General features: G+C 47.6%; 1 protein-coding gene across 5 annotated transcripts in view; it reads right to left on the bottom strand.

Moving 5' to 3' along the window:
- Positions 1 to 20752, bottom strand: part of CD151 (CD151 molecule (Raph blood group)) — a 35851-nt gene that overhangs the window by 10275 nt on the left and 4824 nt on the right. The window contains exons 1-4 of one of the 5 annotated variants that reach the window (XM_075754860.1): positions 17342 to 17852; positions 9128 to 9226; positions 4586 to 4690; positions 3319 to 3510 (exon numbers count right to left, since the gene is read on the bottom strand). In XM_075754860.1, the coding sequence (XP_075610975.1) occupies positions 3319 to 3492 (174 nt within the window). In that variant the 5' untranslated portion in view covers positions 3493 to 3510; positions 4586 to 4690; positions 9128 to 9226; positions 17342 to 17852. Of the gene's footprint in view, positions 1 to 3318; positions 3528 to 4585; positions 4691 to 9127; positions 9227 to 17341; positions 17853 to 20752 lie in introns of those variants that run through there. The other 4 variants (XM_075754858.1, XM_075754859.1, XM_075754862.1 and 1 more) reach the window with 4 other exon arrangements.

Raw genomic sequence — 20752 nt, 5'->3', positions numbered from 1 at the left:
AATGTAACTGGACATCAAACCATCTCTCCCTGGCACAAAGGAGGACAGCGAATACTTGGACACAGCAAGCTGACTTACACAGCATGGATGCCTTTTGTTGCACAAGGGTTACACTCCCACTGTACACCCTCCTTCGCTAGGTATTTCCAAGCCCCTTTGCAGGAGTAAAGCGACACAAACACTCAGGCTTCCTCTTTCACTCCTGTTGGGATTCAGCAGCTGTGAGGGATGGACAGCTGGGGTTTATCTGCAGACCAGGCTTTAATCTGAGCACACAATCTCAAGCTTTCACTCCCCAGCCCCACACTTCTCCCCCGGCAGCCGAGGCAGCCGAACACTGACAGTCTCTGCAGACGCCTGTACAAGGTACCCATTCATACCAGGGAAATGAGTCACCCAGCAGGGTTCGGGATCACTAAAGGCTGGTCCCAACACTCCCAGGAGGTTGAAAGGGGGCAAGAAAGGACTGGCATGCCTTGACACAAAGGCTAGTTTTCTTTTGTTGGGACCTAGTTATGCCCTAACTGCTCTGACATCATCTCTCTGCCAAGGAGGGGGCAGAAGGGTGGCTGGATGCTGAGAACAACCAAAAGAACTGAAAAGTTACAAGGCCCTCGTAAAACCTGTGAGGGAGGTTAGTGCATCTGCCACCCATGCATCCAACCTGTCTCTGCTGATACACTGCATCATTACCCTTATCTCAGTCTCATCATTCCCTCAGGGCTACTTCCAAGTATCACGCTGAAATAGGGGAGCAGCAGCTTTCACTCACACATAGAGCACAGGGCTGCTCTTCTTGCTCTTCATCAGGAATTGCAGAGCTTTCTTACACAGATCTGTGCCGCGAGGAGCAGGCCAGCTGCGGCATGGAGCTGCGGGGACATGCCCTGCTCACTTCCCAAGAGGCTGCAGAACAAGTCAGAAATGTGGGATCACTCAAAGGCCTGTAGTAGACACATGCCTGGACCTGGGTGGGCACTGAGCAAAATTTACTCTTACTCTGGCTGGTCAGGGCTGCCTGGATCTCCTCAAGATCTACATGGTCCAGATTTCTTCCACCCAGCTTCAAGTGCTTGAGTGAAGTGTCAAGCTTTAGTGTGTTTTCTCTGAATAACTCACAGAATGGTTCAACCTGCCTACAATCCAAATAACTCTCTGGAGAGATCTTTCCACTACATGAAGAAGAGATATATAGCAACTGCACTCCTAAATCAGCAATCTCACTTGAGTGGGAGGGCTCCAGGAACAGAAATGATAACCAACGCGTTTCCCTTCTCCCTATCCAAGGTAGCTAACTGTAAGTGGCAGTATGAGGGGCCGAGACTGAAGAAAGCCACCTTCTTTCTTTATATGCAAGGTCTTCTGTTTGATGGGTCCTTTCCTGAGACTCCTGCTGGCACAGTTTTGTATATGAAAGCATGCGTCTTGACTGAAGTACAATATACTAGTGGTTTGTGTGCTTGTAAAGAGCTGGACTGCAGCATTGCGGCCAGCCAGGCTGCAGATCCACTGCCACGCTGGCTCACGGAGCCAGAGAAACTCCACATCTTCAGCACATCAGCTGGCTAAGGAGAGACACAAGGAAGGCAAATAAGCAATGACATAAAAAAAAGTAGCACAGCTGTGAGTGATGAGCAATGAAATACTATAAAAAGCCTTGAAGTGGGTCCATAACACTCACAGTTAGGTAGAAAGGCAGCAAAAAATTCACAGCTTCCTGAGTCTTCAGCAGAAGAACAAACTAAAAACCAGATATGTATTTTACAAACAGCACCCAAAGCTGTCAATAATTGATTTTTAAAAGCACCAAGGAGGCACTGGGGAGAGAAGAGAGTGCGGCTAACAGCACTCCCTCCTATATTTCCCTGGGCCTCTGGTACAGATAGAAATTGGGACAGGCTGGCACAGACCCCGGTGCATTGACTGTGAAGCTGTCAGGATTACTGTCTGAGCTCAGAGCTGGCAAAGGCCCCCAGCCAGGCTCACCCAGCCCTGGCAAGCACAGTCCTATCTCTTGTGCAGATTACTCACCGGCAACCAAAGCAGAGCACAAGCTCGAAGAGACAATAGGCCTGTCGCGACCAGCCACTCTGAAAGGACGTGTGGTGTAAGGACACAGAATGACCTTTTGTTCCCAAGGGACAATTATTAGTTTTCTGTGGCAGAATAACAAAGACAACCCCACCGGATTTTTATCCGTAGCTTCTGGCTGAGGCAGAAAGACAAAGGGCGATCTCTTTGGCATGGAAAGTAAGTGAAGCAAGGCCAAAACGGACTGCTACAGACCACAAGCCTAATGAACAAGCACCAGCAATGCACCCGCTGTGTCCTCCTCTGTGTTTTACTCTCCGTTCCTGGCCCTACTCTGCCTCTCACAGGGATTACCAGGCCTTCAAAGCAGTGTTCCTAGCATCAGGCTTGCTCATGACTCCCATTTCTGCTACTCTATCCAAACAAAAGAGGGGAAATGAGACAGTCAGGTGAATGAGAATTTGCAAAGGAAGGAGCTGGTGAAGAGTTGCCAAAGTATCATTTTCTGTAACTGTGAAAGCAAAGAGCAACTGATTAGTATTTCAGTCACTGCGCTCACCACTGTAGCCCAGATACCAAAAAGGACTGCTGCCACACTCCAGATTGAAAGCGAGATTTGAGAGGGAGGAAGTGGAATAGAAACCTTAGGGCTAGTCAAAAACTTCAGTGTAGGTGGGTGAGCAGGGAGCTCAGGAAGTAACATGAGGAAAGGTGTAAAAGAAGCAGCAGATTATCAAAACAATGTGGCTTTTTTATGGAAGTAAAATGAAAATTTTTTTGCAACTAGAGAAAACACTCATTGGAAATGTTCTGATTCTCAAGAATCAAGTGAAAAAGTGTGTTAATTTGGCTTGAACCTAGTGTCATTAAAAGCCAGTTTTATTACAGGTCTCTTGCATCTTCCTCTTTCTTCCCACTTTCCAAAAGAAAATATGGGATGGGCAGGGAAGAAGGAAGAGACAAAAGCCATGAGATTTTGTTTTGAATAGTTTCAAACAGACATTCTTACACAAAGTATAGGTATTATGACTATACTTGGTACTTTTGAACAATGCATTGGTAAGCACATTCTTTGGGTTGATGAAAGGAAATGCTCTGCAGTAGACCTGCCACCTAGGACAAGGACAGCACTGCTGTTAGGAGCTGGAAGCTTTAGTGGTATTTGCTCTAGGACAAACAAATAAGGTTGGTGTAGAACACAGACAAGGTGTTTCCCTCCCTCCATGTATGGTGCAAGATAAAACAGGGTGAATCCTCCCCCAAACAAATCAACCAAGCACAACTTACCACTCTTAGCAAATTCCGACGCTCTTTGAATGTGGCACAGCAACCAAGGATGCCAGTAACCATGACAACCACCCCGGCCACCACCAGAATATAAGCAGTTGCTGAATATGTGCTGGAGGACAGCAGGCTGATGTAGTCACTCTTCTCAGCTAGGGTCCAGGTGCCCACTGCCATGACGGCCCCGCCAGCCAGCTGGGTAGAAAAAGAAGCTAGCAAATGAGAGGCATCTGATGTGCGAACTTCATCACCTCCCAGAGCAACTGGACCGGGATACCAAGATGGGCCTCAGCTCCGTAAACTGAGCCAAAGATGATCTACACTGGGAAGAGCTGGGTTTCAAGGTGGCCCCAGTTTTGTGTGCCATACAGACTGAGATGCAAGCTATCCGGAGCATCTACCTGTGCACAGCAATTCATACTTGGACCAGAGCCTTCCCAAATGTAGCCACACTGTTATCTGGGCAAATACAAAAAAACATCAAATCTATTGGGGTGCTACCTAGCAGCAGAGGGGAAGAAAACAACTTTACATGAGGGAGCAAGACTACCAATAAATGACAACCATGCTCAGTATCTCCTTCCTAGACTATACATCTGGGGAGAAAACAGTCAAGGAGCTAAACAGACTAGCTTATTAAACTCTAACCCTTGCAGCAAATGAACACGGAGAAGCCAACCAGACTCCTAGCAGTCCTTTCTCTCTTTGCAAGCCTTGTGTTTCTGGAGGGGTTTAAGCAGCTTCTAGTTAAGCTCAGACAGTTAAGCTTTCCTTAAAGGTCTGACCTGGACACTTCAATGCTCTGTCCCAAGCAACAAAGAAAACAACAATCCTTTGACATCAGTAATTTTCTGGTGGAAAGCATGGCTCTAGGAAGCTCTACTGTGGACCCAGCTGCAAGAAGTTTGTTATCCTTGCTCTAGCTGTCCTACTCCACTGCCATGACTCCCTCTGCCACTTTGAGAGGAGGAATGGCAAAACAGCGGAGTCCTCAGGCTCCCTGAAAAAGGAAGCCAGGTGAAAAAAAACAAAGCAGAGCGACAGCGTGTTATTTTCTATACTCAGTAACATGACCCAGAAACAGACAGAGACTACAGCGTCAAACCATAACTTCTGCAGCCTGGGCGGGCAATCCCACAGGATGAAATCTGCATCCTACTGATGTCAGTGCTTTTTGCCAAAGACTTCACCAAGACCAAGGCTTCTGTGCCCCTGACACTAAAACTGCAGTGCCATCTCAGTGCCTCTGAAATAGACTGAAGCTTCTTACCCAGAAAAAAAAAGTTGAAGATGAAGAGCAGGTACTTGAGACAGATGGTCCCACATGTTTCCTTCTTTTCTGTATACTCACGCATATTTCTGGCTCAGCAAGTTCCTGAAAAAAAAAAAAAAAAATCAGAAAAGCTTGAGTCAGTCATCACACCCCTTCTCCCAAATGGTCAGGATTACTGCTCTCCTCCTGCAAGAACTCACACTTTCCAACCTTTTGCTGAAGTAAGCCAGTGAGCAAGCAACTCGAGTGACTTCAGGGATGATAGACAGTGCTTGCTTGGATAATGGGCTCTTGTATCCATTTGGGTGACCTACACAGCACAAGACTGTGCACAGCGTGAAAGGGAGGCAGATGGTAACAGTATGCGGCCTTCCTCCTCGCTCTCTCTCCCCATCCTGCTATCACTTCTGGAGACTCATTTTCCTTTAGATCAATACTTGCAGTGTTGATCTTACCATTGTGTGAGTGGTCAAGCCAAAACCATGAATTGTGATCAATGTTACAGTGAAGAAATGTCAGTACAGTTCATGCTCACTTCTTTGTATCTGAACTGAAACAAACGAAATCTCAGACCTGTTATCCAGAAAATCCCAGAATCTGGCTCCTGACTGCAGCCTGTAACTCCTGCTTCTGAAGGTGGTGACAGAAACCTCTGTCTTTGACATTTATGGAATAATCTGTCTCCAAAGAATATTCTTTCCTCACTGACATTAGTTACAACTGCCTTAAATAAATCCCCCTCTAAGTTTAGGGTATTTTTAGTCTTTACAACTGTAACTGGGAACGAACTTGTTATCCACTCAAATGCCCTATCGAACCCCAGCAATATGTTGAAGTAATTAATACTCTTCTTCACTCTGCTTATTTCTCATGGCCCTTCTCACTGGCCAGCTGCCTCCTAGGGCAGCTGTTCCAGCTAAGAGGAAGAAAATAGCCATTGGCTTCAGATGATCTGAGAGCGTAAAACACTACTGCAGATACATAACGAATGAGAGTTCATTGTAGGTCAGCCCCAGTGCACTGTAACAGATCTGCTACACTCTTGAGCAGGTTCCTCAGAAGCAGGTCTGCAGCAAGTGCAGCACCATGTCACTTCACTGCCTCCTGTCAATGCTAGAATGTCTGAACCTCTTAAAAAAAATATTCTCACCTCTCCCTGACCAGGTAGACAGTAGAAAGGCACTGCCCAGAGCATCACTGTCAGCACCATCTGTATGAGGCAGTTTGCAACCAAATTCACGCCACCTCTCCTGCATTCAATTAATAAATAATCCCCTTTCTCCCCTACCAGCCAGCAGGGAATGATGCAAACATCTTGTACTCATATCAGAGCAAAATGCTTTCCTAAAGCAGCAATCTCCCTGAAAGCAGGCAGGCAAACAGCCTCTCCCTTTTTCCAGGGGCACAGAGTTCATGCTTGCTTAAATTACAAAAATTCTTCCCACAAGTGATGTGAGCTTCCTCTGGGGACCCACTGGAGCCACAACCCAGCCACGCAGTACAGACGCTCATCTACCTTGGCAAACCCGCTGCAAAACACCTGACAGTAAAGAAAGCGAGCAAGGGGTACACACAGCCAGGCTGAACATCAAGCGGCTATCAGGTTGGGTCAATCAGTCAGTATTATCTTTGCTGCTACATTGCTAACATCTGGCTTTAGAGCTGGATGAACCAAGGCTGGGAACAGCAGCTGCCTATTCTGCAGCATAACTGCATTTTATTTGCAGGGAACTATTTCCTTTTGCTTCGCACTAGCCCACTTAAAAACCTCAGCCAGGCCTGTGCTTTAGAAACTAATAAATTAAGCTAACAGGGAAGGCAAAGGTGAGAACGTGCCAGCAGTCCCACCCATGCTTGTCCACCATCATCGTTTCACAAGAAAACATTTTTCTCTAGAATAACATCTGGCCACAACAGTTGGCAGCAGAAAGCTGTTTCACTGGCAAAGGGAGAAGCTCTGAGATGGTGACATATATCAAGGAGAATAACTCTGAACAGTTATCTTCAGAAGAGATCAGAACCTCCAGCAATGCTCAGATTAATTACCATGTTGCAGCACAAAATGGCCCGGGGCTGTGAGGAGGAATGGATGCTGGTGGCATCGTACGCGCTGAACAGACTTGTAAACTCGCAATGAGAAGACGCCCCGTGAACGCAACGTTCATGGAAGGTGACAGATTTACGGCTCCCAGAGGCTTCATTTAGCCACAGAACAGGAACAGCATCAGTGAGGCAGGCTCCCACAGCCACACACGCCTGCACAACCCAAAACAGGTACCTCGGCCCAGACCCAAGAGATGCCCTCCAGTAACATACTTGAAGGGCTGTGCTTGGCTTTTTGCCCACCCCTGCTAATGTCAGGGCCATACGTACAGGAAAACGCACTGCAGGTTTGCTGAGACTGACCCTGGCTCGTATCACTGATAGCCAAGGGACAATAACAAGCCGGTCCTTGGGCTGGCTCCTTGGCCCAGCTCCTTGGCCCTGTTCCCCTCTTGCTCCAGAGGATTTCAGGAGCCTGTCACCCTTCCCCTCAAAGTATGTCCCCCACCAAAAATATGCCGCTACAGGTATTTCCACGTACCACCATACAGCAGGTACTGGGCTCTAGCGAGCAATGCTAACTTGTCCCTCCTCCTGATCTGAGAGCTCATGAATCCCAGGCCAAGCTGCATCTTGTTCTGGGTGAGGACTGGGCAGACACACAGCTGAGACCGTACTTGCACTCAGATGACAGTCAGCCTGAAATTCCCCTCAAGACTGCAGGTCCTGCTCCACAGAGCGCCACGTACATACCTTTCAGGCAGCCTAGCTTTGCCGCTGGGAGGAGAGGATCTGTCTGTTTCGAGAAAGCTGGCAGGGAACAGCTGCAGGTTTATAAAGCACAGTGATTCATGCAGAGATGGCAGGCCATGAATCAGAAAGCAATCAGGGCTGTCTCCTGCTTGATCTATCCTTCCCAGCCAGCAGCAGAGCTGATGGCACTGACTGCCTTCGCATGCTTAATGACTCACCCAGCAAGCTATTCAGGGAAAGGCTCTCTCCAGACACTCTTTTTGGAAGTCATGTGTTTGTGCTCCTTGTCTCACACAGGGTGGCCTGCCACCTCCCATCACCTGCAAAGACTGGGTCAGGCTTTAGGGAGCCATGCTGGTCAAGTGAGGGCAGGAGACGCCTATACAAACACCGCCAAAAAAAAAAAAAAAAGTGAGCTTATCCTGCCCTGTCTGACTGCAAGCCGCAACCTTCCAGCTGGGTAAGAACACACAGTGTGTGACTGCCAGGCAAGGCAGGGGTCACTTCAAAAGTGACAGCATTCCATGGCCTGATTTTCTTGGGCACTCTGTATCTTACTGATACTGAACCCTTAGGACAAACTGGACAACAGGAACGCACCAGAAGTTGAGCAGTTTGGCTCCAGTTTTGGTGCTGAACACCTGGGAAGACAAGCACTGCATGAACAGTTGTTTTGTTGTGCTGAGCCACCTAAAATCTCAATGGTAGGACTTGCTCTGGTACCCCACATCAGACCACTGTATTTTTATTTGCAGGCCCAAAGGCACACACAGGCACACACCCACATCTCAGCTCAGAAAACACGTGGCATGCACACACACACAGACACTCCTGCTGGCTAGACATTCATTTAGTCATCACAGACGTTGCTTGGTACATTTGCCTCAACTTGCACAGTAACAGTACTTAATTAAACAGCAAAGAAAGCCAGGCTTGCAGGCTTTTTCTGCACAGCCTGCCCTAAAGCAGCATCTGAAGGGTGGGGAAGAAGCAATGCCAAATCAAATGAAATAGCTCCCAGACCACTAAAAGCATCATTATTTTTAAGTACTGATTTTTTAATGATAGCAAAAAAATTGGCATCCAACGCATCAGTGACATTTATTTCAAAGATAACTTGTATGCCAGAAGTTAGATAACTCCCAACATCTTTGCCAACACACACAAGACTTGCTGCAGGAAATCCTGCTGTGCCTATGCTGCTATGAAAGTGGAGCTCCCAAAGGGCCGCTAGGTCCAACATTGTCAGCCCCCTACCAATACAGCCACCTCATGCACCCAGCAGGCATGCTGCTGGCATGGAGGGCAAGGTTCGGCTATCCTGGAGCCTATCTGAGCCCGATAACCCTGGCCCTTGAGGCAGCTCTTAGCAAACAAAGCAGATGTCCTCCCCATGGTACGTGCAATGCAGGTGTGGGTCAATAACCTTCAAACTGACTGAAGACCTCATTCTCCAGCAACGCTAAACTCCAACCTTTGAAAGCACAACCTCTCTAAGTTCCCTGTCAGATGAAAATAATACCACTGCCGCTTTACCCCACTGAACATCCTAACAAGAGGCCTCCAGCTGCTTGCCAGCACATCTCACACAGCCCAGAAAGCAGCCAGAACTCATTAAGTAAAACCTTCCCAGGAGAGGAACTCCAAAGCTTGCAGGTGAAGAGCTCCAATTTACACAACTACCGAGTGCCATTATCCACCCCAAACCAACAGCCAATATGGGTCAACAGTCTTGACACTGACCTTTCACTACCAAAACAGCTCACAGCACCAGTGCAAATGTTCAGTCCTCTTCAAGTGCTTTCTTCCACACTCCCTCTTCTTGCTGGCTCTGGTCCTCTGCTGGATTCAGGAAAGCAGGAAGAAAAGAAGAGAGATGCAGAGAATCATCAACTATGTCAAAGATTGTTCTGGGAATCAATATTTGATAATATGCTTCACCATCAAGTCCTCTTTTTAATAGAGTCCATGACTTCCGAATACACCTTTTGAATGCTTTTGATTAAACTGGAAATCGTGCATAATGGGGGAGAGCCAAAATGCAGCAGTGGGGAGCGTGAAGATCTTCTGATGGTAGGAAGCTGTCAGAACATTTATATTCACTGCTGCATCCTGTAAATGCTGCCATCCTTTCTGTCAAGGCGGTGTACAAACCACAATGACAACTCATTCTGGTGCAAAAGGCCCAAAAGTAACTCCATGAGAAAGCTCAGGAAGAAGACCCTTTTGTGCAGTGTGAAGCCCTAGCTGGTGTTAGTGCCTTGAAGTAATCATTGCTCCTAGCACTCCCATGGGAACTACCTGGGAAGAGGAAAGAGGTGGGCAGACAGTACCAGAACTCATCACGTACATCCATCCTCTGCTCCCAGGGCTTACGTGCCCCAGGATACAGAGCACAAACCACAGCAGGGCCTCTGCAGAGAAAAAGCATGCTAGGAAGCCACCGTTTTCTTCAGCCTCTATCCCTGCTGAAGCATAATCAAGACACAGGTCCTAAGTACCACGGCAGGCTCTGCTGGAAAACTGCTCCCCTGAACTCTGCTGCTGCTGCCAGCCCCCCTATAGCAAGGCTTCAACCTCCCAGTGTAAATGCACAGTACCTCCCTCAGATAAGCAAGAGGTCACAGGAATGTGCTTTCAAACTTGAAAGGAGTTATTTCTCTACAACCTTACTACATTTATCATAGAATGGTTTGGGTTGGAAGGGACCTTTAAAGGTCATCTACCGCAACCTCTCTGCAATCAGCAGGGACATGTCCAAATAGATCAGGCTGCTCAGAGCCCCATTCAACCTGACCTTGAATGCTTCCAGGGATGGGGCATCTACCACCTCTCTGGGCGACCTACGCCAGTGTTTCACCACTCTCACCATAAAAAATGTCTTCCTTATATCTAGTCTCAATCTAACTCCTTTTAGTTTAAAACCATTATCCCTTGTCCTATCGCTACAGGCCCTACTAAAAAGCCTGTCCCTGTCTCTCTTATAAAGGCCCCTTTAAGTATTGAAAGGCCGCAATAAGGTCTCCCTGGAGCCTTCTCTTCTCCAGGCTGAACAAGCCCAACTCTCTCAGCCTGTCCTCATAGGAGAGGTGCTCCAGCCCTCTGATCAGCTTCAGGGCCCTCCTCTGGACTTGCTTCAACAGGTCTATGTCTTTCCTGTGCTGAGGGCTCAAGAGCTGGACACAGTACTCCAGGTGGGGTCTCACCAGAGCAGAGTAGAGGGGCAGAATCACCTCCCTCGACCTGCTGGTCACACCTCTTTTGATGCAGCCCAGGATACAGTTGGCTTTCTGGGCTGCAAGCACACACTGCCAGGTCATGTCCAGCTTTTCATCCACCAGTACCCCCAAGTCCTTCTCCACAGGGCTGCTCTCAATCCCTTCATCCCCCAGCCTATATCCATATCAGAGGTTGCCCTGACCCATGTGCAGGACCTTGCACTTGCCCTTGTTGAACCTCATGAGGTTCACATAGGCCCACTTCTTGAGCTTGTCCAGGTCCCTCTGAATGGCATCCCATCCCTCATGTGTGTCTAACACACCACTCAGCTTGGTGTCATCTGCGAACTTGCTGAAAGTGCACTTGATCCCACTGTCTGTGTCATTGATGAAGATATTAAACAGTAATGGTCCCAATAAGGACTCCTGAGGGACACCACTTGTCACTGATCTCCATCCAGACATTAGGCTGTTGACCACTACTCTCTGGATGCAACCATCCAGCCCATTCCTTATCCACCAAATAGTCTGCCCATCAAATCCATATCTCTCCAATTCAGAGAGAAGGATGTTGTGGGGGACTGTGTCAAAGGACTTACAGAAGTTCAGATAGATGACAGCTGTAGCTCTTCCCTCGTCCACTGATGTAGTCACTCCATCACAGAAAGGCCACTAGATTGGTCAGGCAAGACTTGTCCTTGATGAAGACATGCTGGCTGTCTCAATTCACCTCACTGTCCTCCATGTGCCTTAACACAGCTTCTAGGACGATCTGTTCCATGATCTTCCCAGGCACAGAGGTAAGGCTGACAGGTCAGTAGTTCCCAGGGTCCTCCTTTCTACCCTTTTTAAAAATGGGTGCAATGTTTCCCTTTTTCCAATCACTGAGGACTTCACCAGACTGCCATGACTTTTAGAGTATTATGGAGAGTGGCTTGGCAACTACATCAGCCAATTCCCTCAGGACTCTGGGATGCATCTCACTGAGTCCCATAGACTTATGTATGTTCAGGCTCCTCAGGTGGTCACAAACCTGATCTTCTCTTACAGTTGGAGGGACTTTGCTCTGCCAGTCCCTGCCTTGACGTCCATCCACTCAAGAGGTGTGGGAAGAGAGGTTGCCAGTGAGGACTGAAGCAAAAAAGTTGTTGAGTACCTCAGCCTTCTTCTTATCTGTTGTTACCCGTTTGCCAGTTGTGTTCATCGGGGGGGTGGGGGTGTGTGTACACTTTCTTTGACCTTCCTTTTCCGGCTGGCATACCTGTAGAAGCTGCTCCTCCCATTCTTTGCATTCCTTGCCAAGTTCAGGTCCAGTTAGCACCTTGGCCTTCCTGACCCCATGCCTACACAACCAGGCAGCATCCCTATACTCTTCCCAGGATACCTATCCCTGCTTCCACTGCCTGTGCATTTCCTTCTTGCCCTTTACTTTGACCAGCAGGCCTTGACTCATCCATACTGGTCTCTTGCCGTCCTTTGCTGATTTCTTACACATGGGATTGAGAGCTCTTTTGCTCTATGGAAAGCATCCTTAAAGATCTGCCAGCTCTGTTCTGCTCCCTTGTCCCTGAGGGTGGCTTCCCAGGGGGACCTATTGACTAACTCCTTGAACAGCTGGAATTTTGCTTTCCTAAAATTCAGGGTCCTGGCTTTACTCTTTGCCTGACCCATATCCCTCAGGACTGCCAACTCCAACACTGCATGGCCACTGCAGCCCAGGCTGCCTCCAATCTTGACATCACCAATTAGCTCACTTGCATTGGTGAACATCAGGTCCAGTAATGCATCCCCTCTGGTAGGGCCGTCTATTACCTGGCTTAAGAAGTTAACCTCAATGCACTCCAGGAGTCTTCTGGATTGCCTACAGCTCACCATGCTACTTTTCCAGCAGATGTCGGGGTGGCTGAAGTCCCCCAGCAGGATGAGAGCCTGTGAGTACAATGCCTCCTGTAGCTGCAGTGAGAAGGCTTCATCAGTAGGCTCCCTTTGATCAGGTGGCCTGTAGTAAACACCAACCACAAGGTTCCCTTTGTTGCCTTGGTCTCTAATTCTTACCCATAAGCTTTCAACCATCTCATGGCTATTCTTCAGAGACAGCTCTTTGCAATCTATCCATTTCTTGAGGTAGAGGGCAACCCCTCCACCCCTCTTTCCTCACCTGTTCCTTCTAAACAGCTTGTAGTCATCAAAAGCAGCACTTCAGTCATGGGATTCATCTCACCAAGTTTCAGAAACGGCAACTAGGTTGCAGCTTTCTACCAGCACAGTGGCTTCCAACTCCTCCTGTTTGTGGCCCACGCTGCATGCGTTGGTGCAAGGCACTTCAGCTGGGCTGTTGGCTGTGTCACCTTTTTAGCGGAACACACCTTAATTCCTTTGAGGTATTTCACTGGTATTTCCCTCTTGGCTCCTATTACCTCAGGAACCTCTAGCTCCTCTCTGTAAGACTTCAAGTGTGGTCCAGTGTACCCAGCAGGTCCCAGAGCAACAGGCTGAGGGCCCTCACTAGCACCCCATCCCTCTAACCTTGGTGTGCTGTCCCACAGCTTGTCATTTCTGTGGAGGCAGCTAGGCTGCGTAAGGCTGCTGTACTGGAAAATGGCCTCTAGCATTCCCTCTATCCTCTGCTTTTCTAAGATGGAGGGTCCCAAACTTTTTGCAACTGTTTGTACTGCTACATCTCAACCATCTGACCCTCATCCCACAGCAGGCAGGTTCAATTCTCCCTGCAATCTGTTTCCATTGGCATTGCAGGCAGCAATTCTTCCTCCCTAACCTGTTTGGATACTGAATTAATGATCCTTTGATCTACACCCTGACACTAACTTACCTCACAGCCTAAGGCTTAAACTCTTATCTATTGTCTGTACCAGGATACGGAAGCAGTAATACTTCCTGACTTGCCTGGGTGGGATAACAGGGTGTTTGCAAACCACCCATGAAGAGAAAAAAAGTTGCTTTTTATTAGTGAATCAAATTTAACACAATTCATAACCATTTTAACTTCCTATTATCTTCAAGGGGATGTTCCTGCAGTCCTTTACCTAGCGTAGTATAGGCAACAAACCTTCATTTACAATCAGCTCGGATTACCTCTGCTTCCATTCCCTATAAAAAGGGAATGCTCTGGTAGGAATTAGAAACTTGTTTATTCACATTACTATGTAGCCTCTAGACCACAAAAACATCTCCTGAGAAAAACGGTGGAAATCCCAGCACTTGAGCCATTGGGAAGCAGGCCAAACAAAGTCCTGGAATCGTTAATTAAAGATCAGACAAGGGATCTTTCTGAGGAACCAGGGAGAGGAGAGAAGGCACAGGCAGCGTGGTCACCTACAAAGCAAGCAATAGCTCTGAAGCATCCTCAGTCCCAAGGCTGGGCCCAAGCTTTCCTCAAGCAGCCCTTGCACCCTACCATATATCCATCTGCTTCATGCTGCTCCCACACTCCTGCCCTTACAGAAGAGAAAGCCAACCCAGAATGCAAAGCTGAATGCTGACCCAGGATGCAAAGCTGAACATTTTGCTTTCCATCTCAGCACGCTGGAACATGCTGGAAGGTCGAAGTACTCCCCAGCCCTAGAGGCACAAGAAGGCAAAACACGAGCCAGACACCCAGTGAGACAAAGCTCCTTCTCAGGAATTGTCATCTATATTTGTGCGTGGGGCAGGCACACAGAATAGATTTTGTTCCAAAACCCTCCTCCCTGACCCTTCACATGGAAGCTGAACTCATTTGGCACTGCTGAATGAGATTCCCCAGACCACAGCTTGGAAATTACCTTTACATCCCTCTGCCTGTTGTCTAACCTGGTTATATGCTCCTGAGGGCATGGAGTCATCTTCCGTGACTGTACAGTACCTAGCACAAGAGGATCTTACCCCCAGCCTTTCAGGAGCTGCTGAGAAGTGAGGAATACAAAGCAATGTTTTCCAGCCACACTATCTGCTCCTACCAGGAATGTGCACAGTGGTTCTGGAAGATGTGGAGACAACTTAGAAAGCCACCTACATTCAGCAAGAATTAAGATCTCTTGGCCACTTTCAGCAGACCCTACTTGGCCCTACCTCTTGACTGGGAAAGCACCTTTCTGAAGAACTTAAGAGAGGATAAGCAAGATCCCATCTGGGAGTTTGGGAGGATCTCACCTCAACACCCTCTGGGTCTAGGCATCACCTCCATCAGGTTCCTGCTGTCACCCCTCAGGACGCTTGCCAAATCCCTCCTTTCTCCTACGCTGGCTCTAGTTGTTGCATTTTCAATAGACCCCTCAAGAGAGATATAGACCCTTAACTCCTGCTAATTTTGATGACAGTCAGGTATCCAGTGAGAAACTGTGTCCCTAATACACCCAAGGAACCGCCTGTTCTTCAAGACAAGAGCTGTCTCTCAGGAGAGGAGCACTTTGCCCCTCTGCTCATTTTTTCAAGACCATTTACTCCCCAGGGGAGGGACTTACTGACGCATAAATAACAACGAGCATAAATTTCAAACTCAGCAAGGATTTACATGTTCAGCACCACACACACCCCCCTGCAAATTAAGTGTTTTATGAGGGGGTTAGTCAAACCTGGACGAGGTGACGGTTGGCTTCAGGATCCTTGAGGATAAAAGGCACCGTAGCATAAAACCAATTTCACAACCATTAAGAGAAAGAAAACGTGAGAGAGAAAGAAAGAGCGATTAAGCATGCCCAGGACTCTGTATGTCTGTGCTCTTGCACTGTTCAACTACAAAGCAAACAAAAAACCTTCATAGGGCTTTCTGGTCCTAACAAAACATATGCAGCCAGCCACATCCTGAGAACAGAAAGACCCTATCCGCTGCTCCAGGAGTGGATAACCCAGGAAGCAAACGGCCCCTCCAAGCACCCAGTCCCCATCGGGAGCTGGAAGGCAGGCCAGAGAACGGCACACGCTGCGCGACTAATGGGAACTCCTTCTGCCTCAAACAACATCCTCTTGTATCTCATAAGGCCTCCTTTATCCTGAAGGATCCTGAAGCACTTTATGCTGTTTATACACAGGAACCACTTCACTAGTCATTGAACTGAGGATAGGAACAATAACCGTCTCTTTTCTCTCACTTGAAGCGCCAGAAATCAGTGCCTGGTGTGTGTTTCCAGAGAGCTCATAGCAATGAGGGTTTGCCATGATGAGGAACAATAGTTCAGATAGGTCAGGGTTAGCCAACAGACAAGACAAGCTCTTCACTGCAGCCTGCTATTGGTGTTTTAAATTCTGTTTTCCCAACTCTGTTCATGGGCAATGTGGGGTTTGTGGGCTTGTTTTGGGTTTTTTTCAGGGGGTGGGGTAGCTGTTTTTTTAAAGGAGGGCTTTGTCTGCACTGGAGTACTTACCAATAGCGTTAAACCACATTTCTAAACAAAACGGTTTGTGCAGCATCAGCTTTCTGCCTGATCCCTTCCTATTCATTACATTCATTTCCAGCTCAGCTCTCAGAAGCGCGGCCACTGGGTTCTCAGTGTTTTCAGGGAGTGCTCACAAAACCTCCCTGCCCTGTAGCCATATCAGTACTAGGACCAAGTCAACAAGCGCTAAAAATCCAGGGAGGATAAAAATCTTCCCAGCCCCTACAAAACATATTCAGCTAATTCTGTTCATGAATTCAAAGCTACCTACAGATAATGCAGTGATGATAACCATTTGTTCACTGTCTACAAATAGCTGGCATTTTACACGGTGGTTTCAGCTCAAGGCTAAGAACACATGCTGTGTTGTAGCTAGCACACAGTCATTCAAAATCTGGCTTGCAGTCACATCGCGGAGATACTTTCAGTGTAATTCCCTACAAATCTCTGCAGTGAAAAGGTGACTAGCTAAAAGCCAGTAGATTTTCAACCTATCCACAGAATCAGGTGCCTATCCCATGGCTAGTGATCATCTTCACCGAGCTCACAAACAAATCGTGGGACTTCAAATCCTGCTGTCAAAAATACGTGCAGCAGTTTTTAAAATAGAGGACAGGCAGCTGGTGTGTCACCATGGGGTGCATTTCTAGCCTCTCAATGACACAATGTTCTATAATCTCACTGCCTCAACGACCTTCTGACTCCTCAAAGCAATCCAACAGAGAAAAAAAATGTATCATGATATAATAGGAGCACAGATTCTCCCAGTAGAGAGAAGGGGTGGATTTGCTCTCCTCTCAACATCCATCCTCCATCTGCTGAACCATTCTGTCCTCTGGAAGACCACTGCAGAACACAAAGCTGTAAAAGGCAAAGTTTTCAAGCTACTTGTTGGCACTGCCCTGCCTGCACCCAAGATACCTCACTGCAGACAGCACACAGTAATAAGCACAAAAAGCTAGCACCAGCTTTAGCTTTTGTACAAAACTTGTTTTACTTTGAGTAGGCTGTTCCTGTTCATCCTTTCTGTGGTGTAAACAAGTAAAGCAAAAGTGTCTGGAGTCAGCCCACAGATCTCTCCCTGGCAGCCTGCCTCAGTTTCAACTTCACAAAGATTGTATTTTAAAAGCAGCCGAGAAGGGATTTGACAGTGGAAACTGAGGTTAACAGACTTATCACTTCAGTCATGTTGCTGATTAGCTCGGGACTGGTGCCAGCCACGCCAGAGAGAGCCTCTGAGTGTGTCAGTGACTGAGCTGGTATCTGCGGTCCTAGGAATGGGGCAACGCACTCTGCAGCATCCCAGCACACCGATAGAAAAAAAAGAACATCATGCAACCACCGAACAGGGTGACAGCATCTCTCACCTCAGCACGGCAGCTAGAGAGATACCAGTGGCATCTTCTGCAGCCTCCCTTGGACAGCCAATTCATGCAGGAACACTCGCACCTGGAATTAGCCACTTCACTACCAGCAGTGCCAGGAATAGCCAAGAACTCTCTTCTGACCATCAGTCCTGATATATCGCCAACATCCATGTCTCCGGGGGTGTTCTGGAGTGATCATTAAACGCTTTGAGGAGTTATATTCCTCTCCAGAGCTAAAAACACTTTTACTAGAGTCAGATCAAATATCAAGCACAGTCAAGGGCAAATTAAATGACATTTAATTTCCCGAAGCTGTAAGTCCAGTCCATAGGAGCTGTCTCCTGTTGCTATAGGAGCAATGCTGGAAACAATGCTCAATCCACACTGCTTGAGGCTTCCTTGAAAAGGACCATTCTTCCAGGGAAATTAAACAACCCCCTGACAAAAATAACACATTCCTCCCCCTTCCGCCTGGCTCTTATGTAGCAGGTTTTAATGACTCCACCAAAACCATTCATGCAGCTGTTTTTAGACCAGCCTGCAAACTTGATGGGGAGGCACTAGCATGTGAATAAATAACTGGGAGGCAAGGGCTGTCCTCCAGGCAATTACTTGGTGGCCCTTTGCCAAAGCTGGAGGCAGGGGAAAGAGAGAAAAACAAGTCCCTGACCCCAAAGCACATGCCAACAAGCTCTAAAGAAATCCCCCAGACCCAAACCATCAACCACGGCCCTAAAACACCTCGCTCCACCGGTCTGCATACAGACCTGCCCGCAGAGGCACGGGGCTTGCTCAAGTTCTCTCTGCTGCTTCAAACAAACGCACAGGCAAGGGCAGCTCGCCATTAAGGATACAGGGCTATAATCAGTACAGAAACTTTGGCAAGTCTGTCTCAGCATACTTTATTTAGAGCTGGCAGGAATCAGTAACTGGAAAAGTGTTCCTCTAAAAGATGCCAGCACAAACCCGCTGGACTTCAAATGAAGCCGAGAAATCCTGCAGGGGATTTCTCCACCAATCCACCCTCAGGTTACCATGGCACTATATGAACAAGCTTCATTACAGCAAAGTCTAAAAGGAGTTTGAAACTTAATCCTCCTCCCCAACTTGGAGGTTGATTTTCAAGTCAAGAGGGACCATAACATCTCATCTGATCTCTTGCTATTTTAAAGGTTAAAATTGTAAAGGCTAAAAGTAGTCTGTTCTACAGTTCTGGGACACCCTGGATTAACCCTCAAATACCAGGAAGACTCAAGAAAGCTTCAGGAGGTGGGAGAAACCACATGCAGTGCTCCCTTGGGGGCCTCTCCAAATGTTACTGGCACATACTCACGGTTCAAACTACTACTTTGAGCACAGCAGAAAGCAGCAGAGCATTTTCCACTGTGTGTAAGAGACAGGAACATGGCAAATACCCGGCATTAGGCAGACTCATTACCCGTCTGTCAATGCACCCCGCACCATTAGTGAGCAGGAGGGGAAAAGCAGCTCACAGCACGGTTCACTGGTAGGTCAAGATGCTCATTAAGTCCTTAAACATTAAAAGCAAAAAATACCCAGAGAAAATCCAGGAACAACACAGTCAAAAGTTTCTTCAGAAACTGAGTACCTTCACTTTGATCTGAGTTTCGGTCAGTACTAAATGCCCTCTGTGAGAATGAGGTTCCTCTAGAATATCAAGGCATGAAGAACCCAGAAAACAAATGTTACTTCTTGCTTTTGAAGAATTTAGATAGAACTCTAAAATTCATGCTGGAAGTAACCAGGGCAATTCTCGCACATTAAATAATCCTCCTATTACTGACCACAGATGAAAGGGTGTTCTAGCACTGACCGCTCTGGCATCGGGGCCACCTTCATGCCACTCCGAAGACCCTCACTGCAGTGATATATGTGCATACAGCAGCAGCATCTGACTTGATAACCACTACTGTGTGCACAGACACAGGGGAAAAAAAAGAAAAGAAACAGCAAAAGGTCAGGGTGCTGCAGGGAGAGTGGTCCTGGGCTGGCCAGACATGGCTATCAATCTCAAAAATTGGGAGGATATTGCCCATCTGCAACAGTCATGCCCTTTGTACACAGGGAAACCAGCTTCCCACTTACACACTTGTAAATATACTGTTGAAAAAAATTATTGTAATTGTAGCTGTAATTCAATTTGGATGATCTCACTGCTCTCATTTAAGTTGGCTTCCCTCTCCCTTCTTTTTTCCCTAAAAACTTGTTAAAATTCCTGACGAAGTAGCAAACAATAAATGCCCTTTTTTTTTTTTTTTAGAGTGGCTTTCTTCCACATGCAGATGGATGCAGAAAAGTAAAGCTCATGACACCAGTGAAAACAGAGTTTTTCCTCTGCAACTATCTGCTGCTCTTCCCTCCCTCCAGGCTTCTTTACAAGACAGCTGTGAGTCAGGATCCGCGCTTCCCCAGTGCCTGAACAACTCTGAGGGCAAATGGCCCAGGCAAGTCAGCAACCAGGATTTTTTCCTAGTGTAAGCACAGTGGTTTAAATTATCTTTTTTTCCTGTCTCGGGACACATTGCACACACCAGAGGTAAGCCCTGGGGAGCACACAATGGACAGAGCAGGCTTTTGTTATGCTCTCTAGAGCCCATCTCCAAGGCTGACACAGCACTGGAGCTCTGCAGGACATCTGTTCTCTTTCCCTGATCAGGAGGAGAAAAAAAACCAGCAAACTGGAACTCAAAGGCGCAGAAACCAGCCTGACAGTTCCTCCTCCCCAAATACAGAAAGAGGTCCTCCTCTGTAAATTTATCCTACCAAACAGCAAATTTATCCTACCAAAATCCCCCAAGTGGACACAGTAAATTGGAGACGACATCAAATCTCTCATCTCACCCCTGGCAGGCCTCTCACCTAAGCCAAGTCTCCCACAAAGATAGAAGAGGGCTACTCTGTATAGCAAGAGGGGACCTGCAACTAACCACAGCTTCCAGTTTGCTGGCAGCTTAACTCCTCAGCAAGTTGTACTTCCACAGAGGACTGGACTCTTCCCTTCTATGCTGCAACAGCTGAACCCACAAGCACGAAGCCCAACACCTTCCCCGTACGCATGTTCCTTGCGTACAGCACTCAACACACGCACCTGAGACCCCTTCTTGTTCCAGAGCTGGCTGCTCTGAGGCAGTGTCTGACACGCACGTGTCCATGTTCCTGGCTTCTACGCTCACCGTACATGGCCATGACTGCACACACAGCTCCCCACAACCTCCCTGGGAGCTCTGCATGCAGCTCACAGTGACCATGGAGAAAAATAACAAATCACCTCTGTTTCCAGGGCAATGTGGGTGGGGAGATATGGGATATGAATTCCTCCCTTCTGGATTCCACCAAAGCTAGGCAGAAATACTGACATTCACAAGCCATGACTCACACCTGCCTCCTCCA

The sequence above is a fragment of the Balearica regulorum genome, chromosome 5, assembly GCF_011004875.1.
Source record: "Balearica regulorum gibbericeps isolate bBalReg1 chromosome 5, bBalReg1.pri, whole genome shotgun sequence".
NCBI lineage: Eukaryota > Metazoa > Chordata > Aves > Gruiformes > Gruidae > Balearica > Balearica regulorum.
Note: the sequence above shows the minus strand (reverse complement) of the source record. Positions and strands in the feature narration are given on the sequence as shown.